This window comes from Achroia grisella, unplaced genomic scaffold, assembly GCF_030625045.1.
Source record: "Achroia grisella isolate CSIRO2021 unplaced genomic scaffold, CSIRO_AGI_Agris_v1 utg1096, whole genome shotgun sequence".
Classification (NCBI taxonomy): domain Eukaryota; kingdom Metazoa; phylum Arthropoda; class Insecta; order Lepidoptera; family Pyralidae; genus Achroia; species Achroia grisella.
In genome coordinates this window covers 48,771-67,214 of record NW_026712575.1, presented here as the reverse complement: position 1 = coordinate 67,214, position 18,444 = coordinate 48,771, and the positions used below count along the sequence as shown (strand labels likewise).

At 30.3% G+C, this 18,444-nt stretch overlaps 1 protein-coding gene across 1 annotated transcript; it reads right to left on the bottom strand.

Annotated features, from left to right (window-relative positions):
• Nucleotides 1–1,201: 1,201 nt before the first annotated feature.
• Nucleotides 1,202–8,953, bottom strand: LOC131849025 (lipase 3-like). Its single transcript, XM_059199007.1, has 6 exons — nucleotides 8,861–8,953; nucleotides 7,332–7,533; nucleotides 6,425–6,792; nucleotides 5,897–6,031; nucleotides 2,184–2,569; nucleotides 1,202–1,522 (listed from the first exon to the last, which is right to left on the bottom strand). The coding sequence occupies exons 1-6, from the start codon at nucleotides 8,951–8,953 to the stop codon at nucleotides 1,504–1,506; spliced, it is 1,203 nt and encodes a 400-aa protein (XP_059054990.1). The 3' UTR covers nucleotides 1,202–1,503.
• Nucleotides 8,954–18,444: the final 9,491 nt, after the last annotated feature.

Below are 18,444 nucleotides of genomic sequence, written 5' to 3'. Positions count from 1 at the left end.
TCCATAAGAATATATAAAATAATTAAAATAGACCAATCTAGCAGTATCAGGTGTACTGTCTAACCTTACGCACGGCATTTTTCAGTTTCTCTGCAAGACTTTGAATTTGTGCACCCCATTGTGTTTTATTATCTAATGATTCCTTAAACATTTTTATGACCTTAATTTTTTGTGATAATTCTAATCTAAATATTATATAATTTTTCTTTACAATTATTTAATTCTTTTGATAAGTCTATTTTTTGCTTCCTAGTGATAATTGATTTTAAACATTTTTTATGACCTTTCACTAAATTTTCTGATTTTCTATTAAATTTATTTAATTTTATATATTTTTTCAACTTTTTACTACTATTACGCATTTTTTACTACAATAGTGCATGATGTTAAGTCTACCAAATGTAGGTACTATTGTATTGTGTGCATTAAATTTAAATAAATAAAATAAACTTATAGTTTGTCATCTCTTTATGTTATCGAGAGCAGAACGATATTGTGACCCGTGTCTTGGAAAAGAACCGTTGTCTATGGACAAGAAAAATTCCATAAACAACATAGAATTTATTAATATGTAGGAAGCCATATGCTGTTGAAAGTGTAATACTAGTTAATGTATAGTGCAGTGTGTGACATTGTAGTAGTTGCAGTGGTTTTGTATGACATTTGACATTATTATGATCAGGTATAATTAAGATTTATTAAAAAATATAGTCCCTATTTACGAAACATATGTTACCTCATTTTCAAATATACGCTTAATAATAAACACTTTTAACTATAAATTGCAAATAATATAAATTCGACATTAAATCAAAACTTTACAGTCTATTTTACAAAATTAGACATTTTAAAGTTAATGCTGTTTATCATTAAGCGAGAAATACGAGTACGTGTTAACTAACGGGAAAGTATCCTGTTTTAAATAACAAACTGAAATGCTTTTGATATATATTCAAAATTTAATTTATGCAATGAAAATTGTAATTAATGTTATGCCTTTTGATATTAAATAATTAGAGTAATATCATATAACATTGAAATATAATTTATTGGTATCACTAATATAACTTATAATAAAACGATACGTTGAAATAGTAATAACTAACACAGGGAGATTATTTACATTATTTATTTACAAAGAAAATTGTTTATAAATTGTTGACATTTAACAAAATGATCTTATATGAATAACGTACAAAAGTTTAGATTGCTATAAAAATTGTGATAACTCCTCCACCAAGCGGAAAATTTGTTTCAGTTCCTTATAGTATAAACCAGAATATAAATTGGTTGATATATACTAGTAATAATTAGAGTTAGTTCCACAATACTACCAGTATCTGGTACATTTGAATCAATTGTGTTCTCTGATCCAGAATCTTCTTTAATCAATTCTATTTGAATTAATTCGTAAAAAATGTATCAGATATTATTATCCACTGGGAAATTTTCTTTAAGCAATAATTGTTTATATTATAATATTATAGATGTACATTTAATTGACTATTTTCCTGTAGATCTCCTGAAAGAAAAGAAATAATAAGGTATTAAAACAATATAACTATAGCATAACGGTAATGGTAATGACTATCTAGTCTTGATTACTATAAATAGTATTATAATACTTGTAAACAACATAGCTATGTATTTGACTTTCATTTATTACATCAAGTAAAGTCTGTCATGAATACTGATTAGAATTATCTGTCTTAAAACATTTAAACACTCAAATAATAAGATGTACTACGTTAATTATCAGGTTCATCCTACAACGTATATATTTACCGACCACTACTGAATAATAGCTGAAAAACCTGTACTATATCGACTGTATGCTAGCTTTGAAAGCTACTTTAAAGTCTAAGCTATGGTAGTAAAATTAGGTGCAGAGGCGTAACATCTTACTCTTCAAAAGGGGTTGCAGGAGTAATAATAAGTTGCAAGGTGTATTTTATAATTATTGTGGTACTGGTTTTATCTATATACAAAAGCTCACAATAGATCAAAAAATTGGACTCGTGATCTAAATTAATTTAGTTCACTTCTATGGCTTGCTTAGATGGCTCTAAGACAAAATTACAATTTATTGAGTTTTGCTTTTCAACCATTAAAAAAGTTCAAAACCAGTGTAGTATTTAATTTAGTGTTAGTCTTGTGAACAACGTAAATATAAAAATACTTACAAATTTTCAATTTGCACCGTCGATTCAATGATGTAATCCGTTAATAATTCTTTAGCATCAAGAGCTGCGACGAAATCTAAATGCGAGAAATCTTCTCTCGCTACTTTCCTGGCTCTTGCGTTTGGTAGATCATTCACCATGGCCAATACATCTCTTTCATCAAGTAAAACATCACTAACGGTGTAGTGCATCGTTACATTAGATGTTATCAAACTCAAATCGTAGACTGGTGGACTAACGGATCCATAGACTCGCCTGTTTTCTAATAAACCATAGTCCCAACGTCTGAACGTTTTGTCTCTTATATTTTGACCGAAATGCGCTATTTGTTTCAAGGCAGCTCCACCAAACATGTTACTGTTATCAGAATCGTCAGCACCGTCTCTCTGTAAAACAGAATTTTGAAACAAATTATTAGTATTATTTATTTTATTCTCATTTAAATGATAATGTGTCCTGTGTGATTTTTTCCTATTAATAATTAATATTGCGATATTATTATTTATTTGTTTTTCGTTTATAATATATATCTTTTTTCTAAATATGCCTTCTAAAAATGTATACAATTCTTTATTGCGTTTTGGTATTTAATTAAAACATAAAAATTGCAAAAAATATATAATCGGATCTGGTTATACTGTATCAAATACTAGTTATATAGTTTTGACGTCGCTTCTTTACCTGGGTAAATTGAATTACTGAACTAAAAATAACTCTATCCACCTAAAAGCATTTCCACTCCCATGTGAAATTTATGTTTACTTCATATAATATGCTACAAGTTAATGCTTAAGGATCACACAGCGACAGTATAACCTTGTTACTTGGAGCACCTGTTCAGTCATATGTCAAAACCAGAAGTTGCCTAATATCAAAGCCGTTGGGTGCTGTTATTTATTATTTTCATGAATATAGGTTAATTTTTGAATGTTCTAGAACATTCAGTCTTGAGTGAAGAAACAAATATACCTTCCATGTACTTCGAAAAATGAGAATACATGTAACTTCGAAAAATGAGTTGGTAATTACAAACTGTCTAAGACTTTTAAATCTAATTTAGAAAAATGTCGTGTCAGCGTTTCTAACAAAATTCTAAAATAGCTTGACAGATTCTTGAGAAATTTTGTGTGTATATTCAGTAGGCGTGAGAATACGACGTAAACTATTTTTCATACCCATAAGTGATAAGAATAGTTTACCCCAAAGACTTGTTTTAATTATTTGGACAAATTCTTTTATAAAAAAAATATGATTCTGTAAAATTTCCGAAATATTTATAAAGTGAAAGTAAGTTATATCTTACTTTCACGTCGATGGTAATTTATTCTATCTACGACTTACGACTGATTTCTGTAAAAACCAAAAACTATTTTTCACTTTCGATTACATTTACATTTAGTAGGTAGAAATTAGGAAATGAATGACCATAAAACGATCATTAATTAATTTTGTCGTCCATAATAGTGAACGCGGATTAATCAATTTCTTCCTTGTATTGCAACTCGCTACTTTACTAATAACGGACATGCATCTAGAATCGCGTGACGTTTTGCCATTACTGTAGCAAAAAAATCTATGTTTTATAGTAAGCACCGGTAAATATGTTGTATGTCTATATGCATAAAAGTCAAGCTGTATTATTTATGCCTTTTGTTTTGTTGCAATTATAGTTGCGATTTTTATCTAACCTTGAATCTCGCTAGTATTATAAACGCGGAAAGTGTGGATAGGTGAATGAATATTTGTTACTCTTTCACGGTAAAACTACTGAATGAATTTTTATGAAACTTCACAATAATATAGTTTATACATCAGAATGACATAGGCTATAAATTTCACGCGGATGAAACCGCAGCACAGCTAGTATGTTATAATGTTGTTAGATTGACATGCAATTTTTCATGTCATTTAAGAATTTGCGGATAATGTCGTAAACTAAAGAAAATAAATTAAAGCAGTACAAAATGCTTTTCTCGGAATCTAGTTCAACTGAAAACTAAACTTGGTCATTGAGATTAAGATTGATTGATTAAGAGTGTCATCTGTGAAATTGGTTTTTGGCCAATAAAGTTTTTCTCTTCTTATAAATTTATAAGTAGTTTTTAATTAGAACTTTCCGGATTAAATAAAGCCAATGTAAATTTGTTACCTGAATTGAATGAGCTTATTAAATTTTCATCCAAATCTATAGGTTTAGTTAGACCGTAAAAAAAGAGACAAAGTAAACAAAGGGTCAATAATGGATTTACCTACCGAACAAGTATATTTTGTTCGTTTCGTTATCAGTTGGTTTTCAGAAGTTCTTAAGTCACGGTTAAATCTAAGCTACAGTTAAGTACGGTCAGTGGCAATACTATGTCAATATTTGTTTGTTACAGTTTTATATGTTAGTATAGCGTTCATCCCATCCTATAAAATTTTATCAAATTGTTGTTCTCATAGAGGAATAATACGAATAATTTATATACAATTAACGTGCATGCAGCTCTAGGATGTGTATTTGAAAAAATATTCCAGTAATATCACAATTTTCTACATCTCTAAAACATAGAATACTTAATAATTGTTAAGATTTTTGGTACCTTGTACAATAATTTATAATTTATTCGTAATTTGTATTTTATAAGTGATTATTATTGTATTTGTGATTTATTCTTCATCCCTGTACTGGTAGTAAATATTTCCAACAATAAGTACGTTTTTATTTAATTTATATTTAGTAAATAAAAAATAATGTGACAAAGAATTAATGTGCGACATACATTGCACGCGACTGTACTTGTTATCGGAAAACGGTGTATTTGTAACACCGATTTTCCATAGAAATGAAAAATGACATCGACTGAACGATAACACGGATTCATGGCAATTGTAATGATTCGAACCCGGAATTGTTTTTTTATTTGTATAGTAGAGATACGGAGAGATAAAATTGTCACTTAATTGTTTAATATTATCAGATAATAATATAAGTATTATCAGATAACGATTACAATCATTGTTTAATTTTGATCTTTATTTCCACTTGAGTTTGTACTTAGATAAATAATGTTATCTGTCTCATTACTTATTCTTCTAGTATAAACCTGCATCTATTTTTCTTGGGGATGATGATGGAATAGTGCAACCACCTGCTGTGACGGATCACGCTGGCGGTATACCATTGAACTATGATAAGTATGAGGATACAGTCAGGTCAGTTATTCCATCTCGACTAAATCAACAGGAATTAAATGTGATAATTTTCATGAGAAACTTCTTAACCTAACACGGTTTCCACGCTTCTAGCAAATGGGGTAACTAGTTTCTGTTACTAACAAACACCTCTATAATTACATTCTATACGTATTAATGAAATCAACATTGTTTTATTATGGTTATAGTGATGATCATGATATTGTCTGCTGAAATTAGTTTATTGAAATTTGAATACATTTTTCAAAGCATAAACATTTTGTCAAAACTTCCTCATATATTTATTTAGGTATAAAATAATGTAATAGAATGAATGATTTAGATTTAGAATAAACTACTAAAAGCTTATTTATCTTACAAAATGGGCAGTGAAATTCATGTGTAATGAGGCCTAATTCCTTATTATAAGCAATGCATTTACGAACAAACCAAGTAATTTACTATTTTTCTTTGTATTCTAAATTATACCATAGGCAGTCAGTATAATAAGAAGTTATGAATGGAATTTCAAGACTCACCAGTAATTCTGTGATGGTCGATAGCTCGGATAGATATTCGTCCTCAGGTACAGCATTTATTATACTGTCGTCATCACCTCTTCTGAAGAAGGACGGTGCTGCTACCTCTACGAGTCCAAGAGCGACTGCTGAAGCCTGTAATAATAATCAAGAAAGTATGTTTACTTATTTATCTTTATTCATAAGAAAATACGAAAAAGGATTGTTGCTCCAAATAGTTTAAATGAATTTACATTTACCTTATTACAGAATCTGTTTTATAACTATTGGCTTTTGCTCTTTAAGTTATATGAGCGATACTTCTCCATTTTAGCCCTCTATACTTTGATCTATCGGATATTAGCTGGAGAATAAAGTTGGCAAACTTTATCTTCTGTTAATTTTGCTTGTTAAGTTGGGTTGGCTTACTTAAGCTACAATATAGTGAAAATAGTATGTAATTTCAACAATACTTATTAATCTATATAAATATTGTTGAAATTAATAAAAGGAAAGTACGTATCATCGTGATAAAGAATTATAACTTACATAAATTGTATTGGTGAGTCTTGCCAAAGTCCGCAGTGGTAAACTTGGGAAATAGTTCTGATATCCCACACCAGCCAAGAGGTTAACAGAAGCAAATTTCGCATTGTACTCCGGCAATGATGATGCCAGTACAAGGAATGCTGTACCTCCCTGCGAATGGCCTACGTAATGGAGTTGTTCACTTCCAGTATACTCCAGAACATAATCAATCATCTGTGCAACGTCGTACTTGCCGATTTCTTCAAAGCTGAAATCGAAGAAGTCTCGTTTTTGGTTGTCAGGGTCTAGTTCTTCATGACGACGAGATAGTTTGTTGCCACGAGCATTGCCCAGCCATACGTCAAAACCAGCATCGGCGTAGTTGTAAGCTGTTGGATAGATTTTGGATTAGGTTCTTACCAATAAAAGTGTTTAGGAATATGTGTTTCACAATCTAATCAAGGTCCTATAATAGAACATGTTTTGCCTTTAATCTTATTTATCTAGGTTGTTGACTTTAATCACCTTAAACATAAATTTATTTTTAATAGAAATTAACTAGTTAGGAATTTGCTTTCTTGACTATAGAATTAGCTCCGTGAGTCATATTGAATAATTACTCTCTTTTTTTACATTGTTATCATGCATTCAATATTTTTTCATATTTAAAATTTTCCCTGCTAGTTGCAGGTAAAGAGATTTGTATGTAGACAGCTTATTAAAAAAAATAAGCTGTTACTTTGTATACCTAATACAGTATAAGCAAAGAATACCGATTGTTAAAGCTCTACAGTACATAACTCTTTTATCATCCAATTTTATAACTTGCTTGACCCATATGTACTAATGACCCTTCCCTTTGATCCTACATTTTCTATTTGATTATGATGGTCTACGACTATCACAAAATTAAAATAAAAGTACTCACCCAAGCTGTTTTGCGGACCAAGAAGTATATAGCAGTTTGAAGCTGCCATTAGACCATGCATCAAAAATACTACCGGTCTTTTAGCAGTCGAAGCGGTCTGGAACCGCCCGTATGGTATCCTGTGCACTTCCAAAATGTATCCATCATGTGTCACCACGTTATGAGTTTCAGCCACGTACCCTTCATAACGGATCCATTCTGCCTATAATATTAAAAAAAATAATTAAATATTTAGTAATAGTTTTATTAGGATTCCATTCTTAATATTTGCTGCTTTTGGTAAGCCTAAACAATAACATAGTGTATACTCGTACACATCTACATTTATATCTGCTTAGAAACCAATTTTGGCTAAAAGAAAAGTTGAACATGAAAAAGTAAACTTTTGTATAAAATAAAACTGAACTGAAACCGCTTGTGATGCACTTATATCTATACTATATTATCGACATGTACTTAAAATTGTGTAAGATTTCGTTTTAACGTTGAAATCAGTGAGCAAGTGAATTTAAAAGCGTCTATTGACCAAAATGGGGATGTTCTGAAGTGAGCACAAATGATAAGTGCCGGAAATCGACGGCTATACATGGAGTTCCGCTCAATAGCTGTCTATTCTGATGCATGGATTTTCTAGCCTGTCTTTTTTAAAGTGGTCTTTATCATTTAATATTAAGTCTTATTTTATAATATTTAATATTTATTAATATTTGTAATATTTGAATATTTTCTATTCATTAACAATAATATTTACAAAGAAATTGTAACTCTGTATTTCTGTTTATTGTCTAATAATACCCATGGTATAAATACTGCTTCATTACGGTCTAGATGATCTTATGTGATTTATATAGGGTAAATTATTTCTTTATACTATGATAAAATTAGTAAATTTCACTAAAATAACAAATATAAATCGTATCGAGAGGCTCTTAAAATTTGTAAAACTGTAAGAAAACATCTTAGTTCTTAGGAATTATCTTAATGTAAAATCCGTTATGTTCATGTACTTGTAGGTACTCATGTCATACAGAAAATTTATTGTGACAGAGTAAGAAACAATCCATTTTTTCTCCTAAGGTAATAAAGGAAAAACTACTATGGCAGAAAAGAGTAACTCGAAATAAAGCCTTATCATATAGCCAGCGTAATAACGCAGTCTAAATGCTCTTATGAGGAGAGTTCAATAGTCGGACGATTATAGGTTGTTATGGGGGAAGTGGATTATTAAGAAGACTGGTGGAGACTAGACTAGAGACTTTAGTGAGTAAAGTACATGAATATAGTCGACCTAAACGCAGTCTTCTCTTAAAATCAATCTGGTGAAATTTTCACGACGGACTAACCGACCTGACTTCATCCTCATTCTATTATTCTGAACTTGTCCTGACAGCGTATACCTTTAGAGTAAGCGGGTGCACTATTTTATTATCAACCGTCAAAGAAATAGGTTGTTATTATGAGTATGCAACCATATTTTGTAAGTATGAAATTTAAGCAATATCATACCCATTAGTTACAGATATACTTACTGTTTCCTCTATAGCGAACGCAGGCGAGTTCCTTCCAGTTGGTACTGATAAAGTACACACCACCAAACCAAATAGCAAAGCAAGTGACCACATTGTGAAATATGTTTTTAACAAATGATGGCGAATTTTTCTAAGACCGTACTTTTTATAATTTCACCTTATCGTATATCTAAGTTTATTGGCGTATTATATAGGTTTACTTGTCCATATAAGTATCATTACTAATCCTTTTATGTCTCATTATCACTTATTAAAACTATACACGTCATATTTTAAACGAACGTTCGGTTTTGTTTCATTTCAGTTCGACTTAATGGTAATAAATATTAGGGTATTTTATTTATGTTTTTTAGCAACGATACGCGAACAACATCTTGTATTTTGATTACTGATATCAGTATCTCTGTTATTCATTGATAACCTCTAGTATGGAGTGTTGCTATTTGATAAAATAAGACTTCCCATCTCGACTTATTGTTTTTGTGATGTTCAATAAAATGTTTATAAAGTGGCTATTTTTAATTAGTTTAATTGGTAAATAGTTAATTTAATATGCGGATATTTCGATATGATAAATATTATCATCATATGACTACGATAGTTAGTCTTAATTTGATCTTTGTAATTAACAAAGAAGCCGATGATTTCCGCTGACGGTGGTTTCTGATTTTTCTTGAACTGTTTGAAGTTAGAAGAACGTTGATTTTTTATTAACTTTGACGTAGAATCTATGATAGTATAATAGTAGAAAATAGAAATGGGTTAAATGAATAGTCTTTCCAGTTACTTCAATAGTTTTTATTTTACCTAAAGTAAATATAATTACCGAGTTATTTTGTTCATTTTGTGATTATATTAATTATTTTAATATAATCACAAAATTAATAACGAAAATAAATAAAAGAAGATTGTATACAATGACTGGTGATACCATTACTAATGTAATGGTAATGTAAGGTCGGACTCCACGCGGTCGCCGCTGGAAATCATCGTTGTTAATTCTTGGTGATCTCACCATGATCTGATTTCATGCTGATTATAAATCTCCTCCAGTGCCTTTATCCATAGGAGAAAAATACCTAAACGAATGGCAATAGCGCTAGAGTTCCTTTTATATTTATTAGTTTCGAAATCTAACACCATTTACAGTTAAACTTCAATTATACATTTTGTTAAATTTTTGATTATTAAAATGACTGAATTAATCAAATGTTCATAGTTTAAATAGAAAGCCTCGATGGCCTAGCAGTTTAGCAAACCGCTTTATTTCGTTGGTTGCGGGTTTGATTCCTCGTCCTGTACAAACATTTTTATTTGTATTTATGTTTATGATTATTTGTACCTGGAAGCTTTTTATATAGGTATGTATATTATAAAATGTATAGGTATAAGTATAAGCTCTATAAGATCTGCTTAGCTGGTACTAGATGGCGCTGTATGAGTTATTCAGGTATAATATTTTTAATTATTTACATATTATCAACAAAATGTTCTTTGCCAATATACCTACTAACACTCCCATAGTCGTTTCTGGGAATACAAGACATTTTACTGCCTTCGATAGCGTCATTACCATCGATCGAAATATCATTACCACTCCCTCTTACCATGACCGGAGTTATTGCACCCAATTGCTTGTTTTTGTTTATGTGTTTGCGTAACACATAATCTTTTTATAGACTTGGCAAGTAGACCTTTTTATCTAACTGAAACAGCAAATAACTTTATATATCTATTGTTTATATTTATATGACTTTTATCACAATAATAGTGTAGTAATATAACTTTGTACAAAGACGTCTTCGTAGGTACATATGTATAGCTCACCTATTTCAGATGTCAATGAGCTTGCTTTGTAAAATTGTTGTAGATCGGCTGATGAGATTCTTCTTATTGATAGAACTGTCGTGGTCATTAAGTAGTGGACTGAGAGGCAAATGACAGCCTTAAGACAGCTCGCCATTTCTCCCTTCAAGCTGCCGTTCTGGTACACTCATAGAGTGGTATCATCTCATGGTCCATCGCATGGGTGATCGTCCGACCGATCGTGGCCGATGAGATAAAACAGTGAAATTACAGGGTACTGAACCATGTGTGTAGAGCCTTTTCTCCAGAAGAAATACGTGCTGGGTAATGACGTAATAACTTAGTCCTACGAAATGGTAACGCATCAGAACGTAATTTCCATGGTGCTTGTTTGCTGGAGGAATATTTCTATGTTTATGTTATTATAATAATGAAATAAAAGATGGTAAGAATTAATCGTACGCTCAATTTAATAGTGACGTCACGGAATGTTCGAGAACAAATGAAAAAATGTATAAAAGTAAAACAAAACAATACCAAAATTCCATGACGTTTCATTTTTTTTTTGTGTATGATAATGGAATGGTGCACTCGCCTGCGCTAACGGTTTACGCTGGCGGGGCACCAGTGGAGGATGATAAGATGAATTTATCACGATGGTATCCAGGGGGAACCGCGTGGAGGTCGACCTAACATGGTACATTGCTAGCAATGGGAGTTACTAGTTCCCATTACTAACAATGCCCTTCCCCCCTACATTTTATAATTGTATTTTTAAATGCATTATTTAGCTATTTGCAATCGCAAGCAGTGCTGTTGATGTATAGAGATGAGAGTTACCAATTACCATTTACCATCAGGTGGGCCGTAAGCTTATCTGCCGTTCCAATTACATAAAGTAAAACTAATTAATAAATAGCTGGAACTGTCTTTGTGTTAATTGTTACTTGTGTTTAATCAATTGTATTTGATGGCCTCGGTGGTCCAGCGGTTTAGCACACCGCTTTAATTCCGAAGGTCGCGAGTTCGAATCTTCGGACAGTGCAAACATTTGTATTCATGGGTATAATTATTTGTATCGGTCTGGGTGTTTTCTATGTATATTATGTATATATTTAGAAAAAAATCTAAGCATTTATAACAGTTGCCTAGTATCCATAACACAAGCTCTGCTTACCGTGGGACTAGATGACGCTGTGTTAATTGTCCAGGGTAATTTTTTATTTATTTAATAAATGTATTTTGTCAATCTTATTTTCGAATAACCCATTTCTATAAACGTTAAGATTGTTTATCTAAATATGCCAGTATTTAAGTAATACAAGTTATACACACTGATTCCTCAAATTCAGTAATGAGCTTAAACGAACTGAGTTTGTTTCTCATTACCAACTAAATCGTTGTAGAATTTAATGTACCTAACCCTGATAATTAGAATTGGAGCAAATGAAATTATTGAGGTGTAAATTGTAATATTGGTATCAAGAATTTGTTCGCAAGAGTTGGTACTATGTTTGTATGGATATAATTAATATACTTAGATATAATTATATTGATACATATTTGATTATCAGAGAATGGTTATATTAAGATTAACTTCAGTATTCATTATAAAATAATTCTAAAATATGCTGAGCAACGTCTATTAAATGGTTGTATGATGTTTTAATAATTCGTATTTAGTTATCCTATACTAATTCTATTGTTTTCAAAATAATATGGATATTTGCGATTCGTAGTTACATTGTAATATTACTTGAAAATAATATATTAAATTATTAAAACTATATTTTATTATTATGTGGTAAATAATGTTAGTCCACAGTATGAGACCAATACTAGAGATCATTAAATAAAAAACACTTTCCATTTAAAAAAGAATTATAAAAAGCGTGAATTAAAAAGTTAGCTGTAAAATATATATAGAAAGGTATTTAGAAGAAATGTCCTATAATTTATAATCTTTTATAAAACCGATGGAGCACGTGCTTGTACAGTCGACCGTATTAATGTGTAAGCAGTAGGATTTTGTCACAATTGTAATAGTTTTATAAAAATATTCGGAAATGACAATAATGGGACAATGACACAGTGCCAAAGTGTGCACAATGCGCGAATATACCTACTGAGTCATTTTTTCGCAGTTAGCCCTTATCTAATAGATAATGATCTACTGATACTCATCAACACAATAAAATTGTTAAATGATTATCTATACTTAGTACACACCCGATAGGTATTTGTTGACTAGTTGCGCTTCACAACTATCCGTGTTATAATCAATATGAAATCCATACAAATTTTTTTTTAATGGACGATAATGAAATGGTGCACCCGCCCGCACTAACGATTTATACATGTCAGGCACCATTGGAGGATGATAAAATGAACATGAAGTCAGGTCATTTAGCCTATCTTGGCAAATGGCAATTTACCACGGTGGTTTCCAAGGGGAACCGAATGGAGGTCAACCTGACATGGTACAATGGAGTTAATCCACATTACTAATAATTCCCTTCCCTTCTCCATACTAATATTATAAATTTGAATATGTAAATATCGATACATAAATAAATATATTTTTAGGTGATTTCACATGCAATAATATTTTGTCATATAGGTATACATTTATGCTTAGTACAACAAAAAACTCGATTCAATCTTTGACTTTTTATTTTTAAATTATTGTTTCGTTATTGAGGTTCAGCGTCATCATTGTCATAGTCAGTTTAATGAGATTATTTTAGTGACCATAAACAACACTGAATAATATTTTTTTAGGTTACTTTAAATTTAAAACAAAACCATTGAACTGATTTTGACGCCATTTCTAAAACGATCTCAATCATTTATATAATAATATCTTCATGCGGTATTTTAAGAAATAAAGTTAAAATTTACAACTGACTCGTAAACGTGCTATTTTAAAGTTGGTTGAAGAATATTACAAGAATATTAATGTCACGGTGACAAAGTACCTGATTCGTCATGACTGTCCAAGTACTAATACATGTTTTGTGCGTGGCGGAATTGTGACTGCTTGCTTGTATCAGTTGTTGTTTTGATGTCAAAGTGATTGTAAATTTTTAATAAATTCTATATGCGCAATTCACAATACCTTTATTTATCTTATGCAATAAATATCTTGTGAATTGAAATTACTTTTATTTGTATAACTACAAATTCTATATATCTATATCTAATAAGAAAACATTTAAGCAAATGATTACCCATTTTGAGCACAAATTTATTACTCACCGTACTTTACAAAGATATCGCTATATCTATCGTTTTATACGTAACCAAGTTCTTGTATTAAAACCCTTTGACGCTCTTAATTTTGGAACGATGAGTTCGGAATTTTCTAGAACTCATTGTGAAGCACTACGCGTCTAAATAAATTAAAAGTTTTAATGGGGTCACCGCAAAAACGGTGATGAACACCGAGTGATCGAAATAAACTGGATCCTAAAGATGGATCGTGTAACGAAATTGCAAATTACACGAGTTATAAAATCGCATTACTAGTTTTATAACAGATTACAATTTTATTGTAATTTATCTTTACAACTTGCATTTACGTATAAAGTTTGGTTTCCTACTTCTGAGATACAAGGGTACCGTTCTCTCGATGGGAAACGGTAAAATAAATAGTATTCCGCAATACATCATCTAAAAAAGGGCATTTTTAAAACAAAAGAATAATAATAAAGTTGTGGTTATTACAAGAAAAATTTTACTAGTGAAATTCTGACATCTCAGAGTATCATAGCGTTATTTCATAAATCGTTTTTTTTTTAATTCCATTACTATATGTGAACGCTGTAACATGTCTGATGGCAAGGAATTAGACCAGCTTCCTGCCAGCACCGGGCAACCTAAATGTTAATGACCAATATGTCCTTAATAGTTATACACTAATTATTAAATATTGGAATATGCTATTCCAAACAACGACAACCACACACTAAACAAAAAGTGTGCCGAGATTTAATACTAAATATAATATTTAAATGTAATTATAGAAATTGCGACATTGAATTATTTTTACAAGATATATTATTTGTTTATTATACTTATTGTACTTGGTTGATAAATGCGGATTTTCTTTAATATTCACTTATATACATAGTTTCATTTTCCACTGTTTTTTTGCTCTCTTAAAATACTATTAATATATTCTTTTTGTACGGAACTAAATTTATTTCAAGTTCTTTATTATCCTAATAAAAAAGGTATATTAGGATTACTATTTATGATACATTAGGATGATTACTTCTTCATTGTATATAATTTAACAGCCTAGTAATCCTAACGTATATTTGCAGATTAATCTCCAATTATTATACCTAAAACATGATCTTATCTTTATGGACACGTTATAGTCTATACACCAAATTAAAACGATGTCTGCTCACTATCGGCATCCATATTTAATTGGGTAAATAAATATTGGCACTATCAACTAAATAAAATGCTTAGTTAGTTTAAAATTTAGCGGTAGTTGTTTTTTTTAATGTAACTAGTGGTCGAAATTCGATCATAATTAATTTAAATCATAAGTTTGAATATTATTAAGGTTCTATTGTTTCTATGTAACAATAAACAAAAAAGTATGTGTGTTAAATGCATGGTACAGTGTGTAATGTTTTTTTTTATTGTTATTAATACAATAAATATTTATTATATTATAACAATAAGTATTTTATAATACAAATATTAGTATTCTATACTCCTTCTATATATAAACTATAAGTGTGCGAAATTTCCGGAGGAGTTTCGTAAAAAGGGATACTTAGTTTTTGCTTCACCTAATAATATAATGATTAGGTAAAGTATTTAAGGCGTCTGCAAGGTTCTAGTAAAACCTCTGTTTCACCAACCGAGCAGAGAATTCTGAGGTTATTTCAGCCGCAAGCAGCTTGCTTTGTAAGCTGTCTTTCATTTTTAAAATGCGATATGACAGTGAAATTTCAGTGTACGGATGTATTAGGAAATAAATAAGATGCTAGGTGCCTAAGCAGTAAATAAGCGAGACAGCTGTAACTACGAAAACAATATTGTACAAAATTTATTTTCCGTTTGTTCTGTAGACTAAGACGTTGTCTGAATTGTCAAACAAATAATATTATAGAAGTATTACTAACTAGCTTCTGTCCAAGGTTTTGTATTTATATACATGTTTCCGTTTTAAAAATTCATCATCTGCTTCTTCCTTATCCCATTTATTTGGGGTCGGCGTACCATGTTTTTCTTTTCCATTCATCCCTGTTCGCAGTCATCTCGTTATTTACTCCCTTTCTTACCATGTCATCTTTCACACAGTCCATCCATCTCTTTTTCGGCCTTCCTCTGTCCTTATATTCATCCACATTAATATGTAAACCCTTCCTTGTAATATTTTCTCTGTTAAAAACTACGTTTCACTAAGAATAATCAAATGTATTTTTGTTACAATTTACTTATGTTATAAAATAAAACTATGATCATAATGTCAGTCAGAATAAATGATTTCATAACTATAGATATGCGAAATTTGTGTACCAATAACTAATAGTGTGATTAAAACGGGTGGAGTTTGAAACCGCGCCTTTTAAGCCAGTTATCTAACATTTTTAGGCTGTTGTTTGATGTTTAGGCCATGCCCCTATTATCATGATAAGCACGATTTCTGATAATGCAAGTTCGTTTCGTACTCATTAAAACTTAATTAGTTAATTACACAGTAAAGATAAAAAAAAATTGTAGCTGTATTATAATAGACATAACATATAATGAAAATGTAACTGATCGCTGTCCACTCAAAAGATATATGAGAAAAGATATTTACCTAAACAATATTTTTTTAATTGTCTGTGATTAATATTTTTTGTATGATTAGATTATAAACTACAAAACTCATCAGTTTTTTTTTTCGTTTTTATTTATATTTCAGTATTGAGTCTAGGGACTTTAAATACCGAATATATCAATATTTAGACAACATTTTTATTATTTTAAATTGTGTACTAAAAAAATAAACAAGTAAATAAATCACTACTAAACGATATTCTAATTAAAATTCTACTAAGAAACTTGCCGACTATAGATATGTAACCTGAAATCTAGGGTAAAGAACTTGAATTGACAAGACTGTTTTCTTGAAAACTGAGATGTGTGATTTGCGAATACACTGAAAATTAGCCAATTATGCGGCAATACAGTATTTACCATTCATCTGGCAACATTACTCTTTACATGTGCTTGAATTGCAGCTCATTTCAAATTATCCTATCTTTATAAGCAACGGAAAAACCTTTATTAAGATAGTATATCTGTTGGAACATGATGTAATATCTATAGCTATAGTGAAAATATTATATCTACGTTAAATTTAAAGAGTAATATTCCCATATTTATTTTTGTAATTAATCGTAAACACTCCTTGTGTTTACTACATAATGGTAATCAATAAGATGTAAAATATGTAATACAATATTACACAAACAAAAAACTACGGTCAACATGTTTTTTTCTGCTACTGGAATGTGTAAGCTATTTATAAAATTAATCATAATAAGGATGTTTCTAATTTGTCCCCGCGATATCGTAAAGGATGTCAATTTTGTACTTTATTCCTTTATAAAGTACAAAATTTACAGTACATGCCAATCTGTTCGGTCAGTGTGGTAATTAACTAATTAAGGCGTCGAACATGTAATAAAACTTTATCTAGACAAAAAACTGACATAAATATGTTTTTGTTTAGCTATATGACTATTAAAAAAATTTGTTACTAAGAAATAAATATGCAAAGATGTTAATAACTATCAGTGGTCGCCCAGTGGACGACATTCGACGATAATTTATTTAACATTCAATAGGACTATTGACAAATTATATGAAAGACAAACAATATTAATCTATTCTTAATTTAATAACAGAGAGTTTAAGAATAAACAAAATACACGTATTTGTATAATATATGGTAGTGTCTAATATAATTTTCTTGATTTAACGTACTTTAAGTACATAATCTAAAATATATATTAGAATTCTGCACACCTTCTCTATTACATAGTATAAAGCAAAGTCGCGGTCGCTGTCTGTCCGTCCCTATATATGCTTAAATGTTTAAAAGTTTGCATAGTCTTGTTTTGTTTTGCGGATATTTAACCGGTTTTTTTAATAGATAGAGTTATTCAAGAGGAAGGTTTATATGTATAATACAGTACACCCGTGCGAAGCCAGGGCGAGAAGCTAGTAAACTTTATAGTTTACTAGTAAGTGTACGAAATTTCATATTCCTCTCTTCGTGAATTGTTCTTAAAAAGAGGTACAAAGATGCATGTATTAATATAATGATTAATACAAATATTGTAGAGACTAAGTCGTATACACTGTCATGAACATGTTTGTGATTTAAATCGGTGGGTAAATTAAAGCTACTAGATAGGGACAATAGGCCCTATTTAATAGCTTTAATAAAAAATATATTGAAGCATATGTAATGTACTAATAAAAAATATTTTATAGATTCCTGCATATCCAGTATATCTGTTTTTTATACTATGAGTTTGGCAAATAAGCATACGGCTTATCTGATGGCAAATGGTTACCGTAGCATATGGACGCCTAAAATACTAGGGGTGTCGTCGTCGTGTCGCAAAGAATGAAAATTTAATATACAATTAAAATCAACAGTGTTAATTTTAATATAAATATTTGTGCTAAGAAGTACATGTGATCCTCTTTTGAAGAGCAAACTTTTCAAGAAAATTCCTAATCTTTGTGCAATA

Excerpts from the sequence above, each read along its gene's own strand:
- LOC131849025 (XM_059199007.1), bottom strand. The coding sequence starts at position 8,953 with ATGTGGTCACTTGCTTTGCTATTTGGTTTGGTGGTGTGTACTTTATCA. Across the intron at positions 7,534-8,860 it reads CGTTCGCTATAGAGGAAACA|GCAGAATGGATCCGTTATGA; the intron begins GTAAGTATATCT and ends TTAATATTATAG. Across the intron at positions 6,793-7,331 it reads TGGTCCGCAAAACAGCTTGG|CTTACAACTACGCCGATGCT; the intron begins GTGAGTACTTTT and ends TCTATCCAACAG.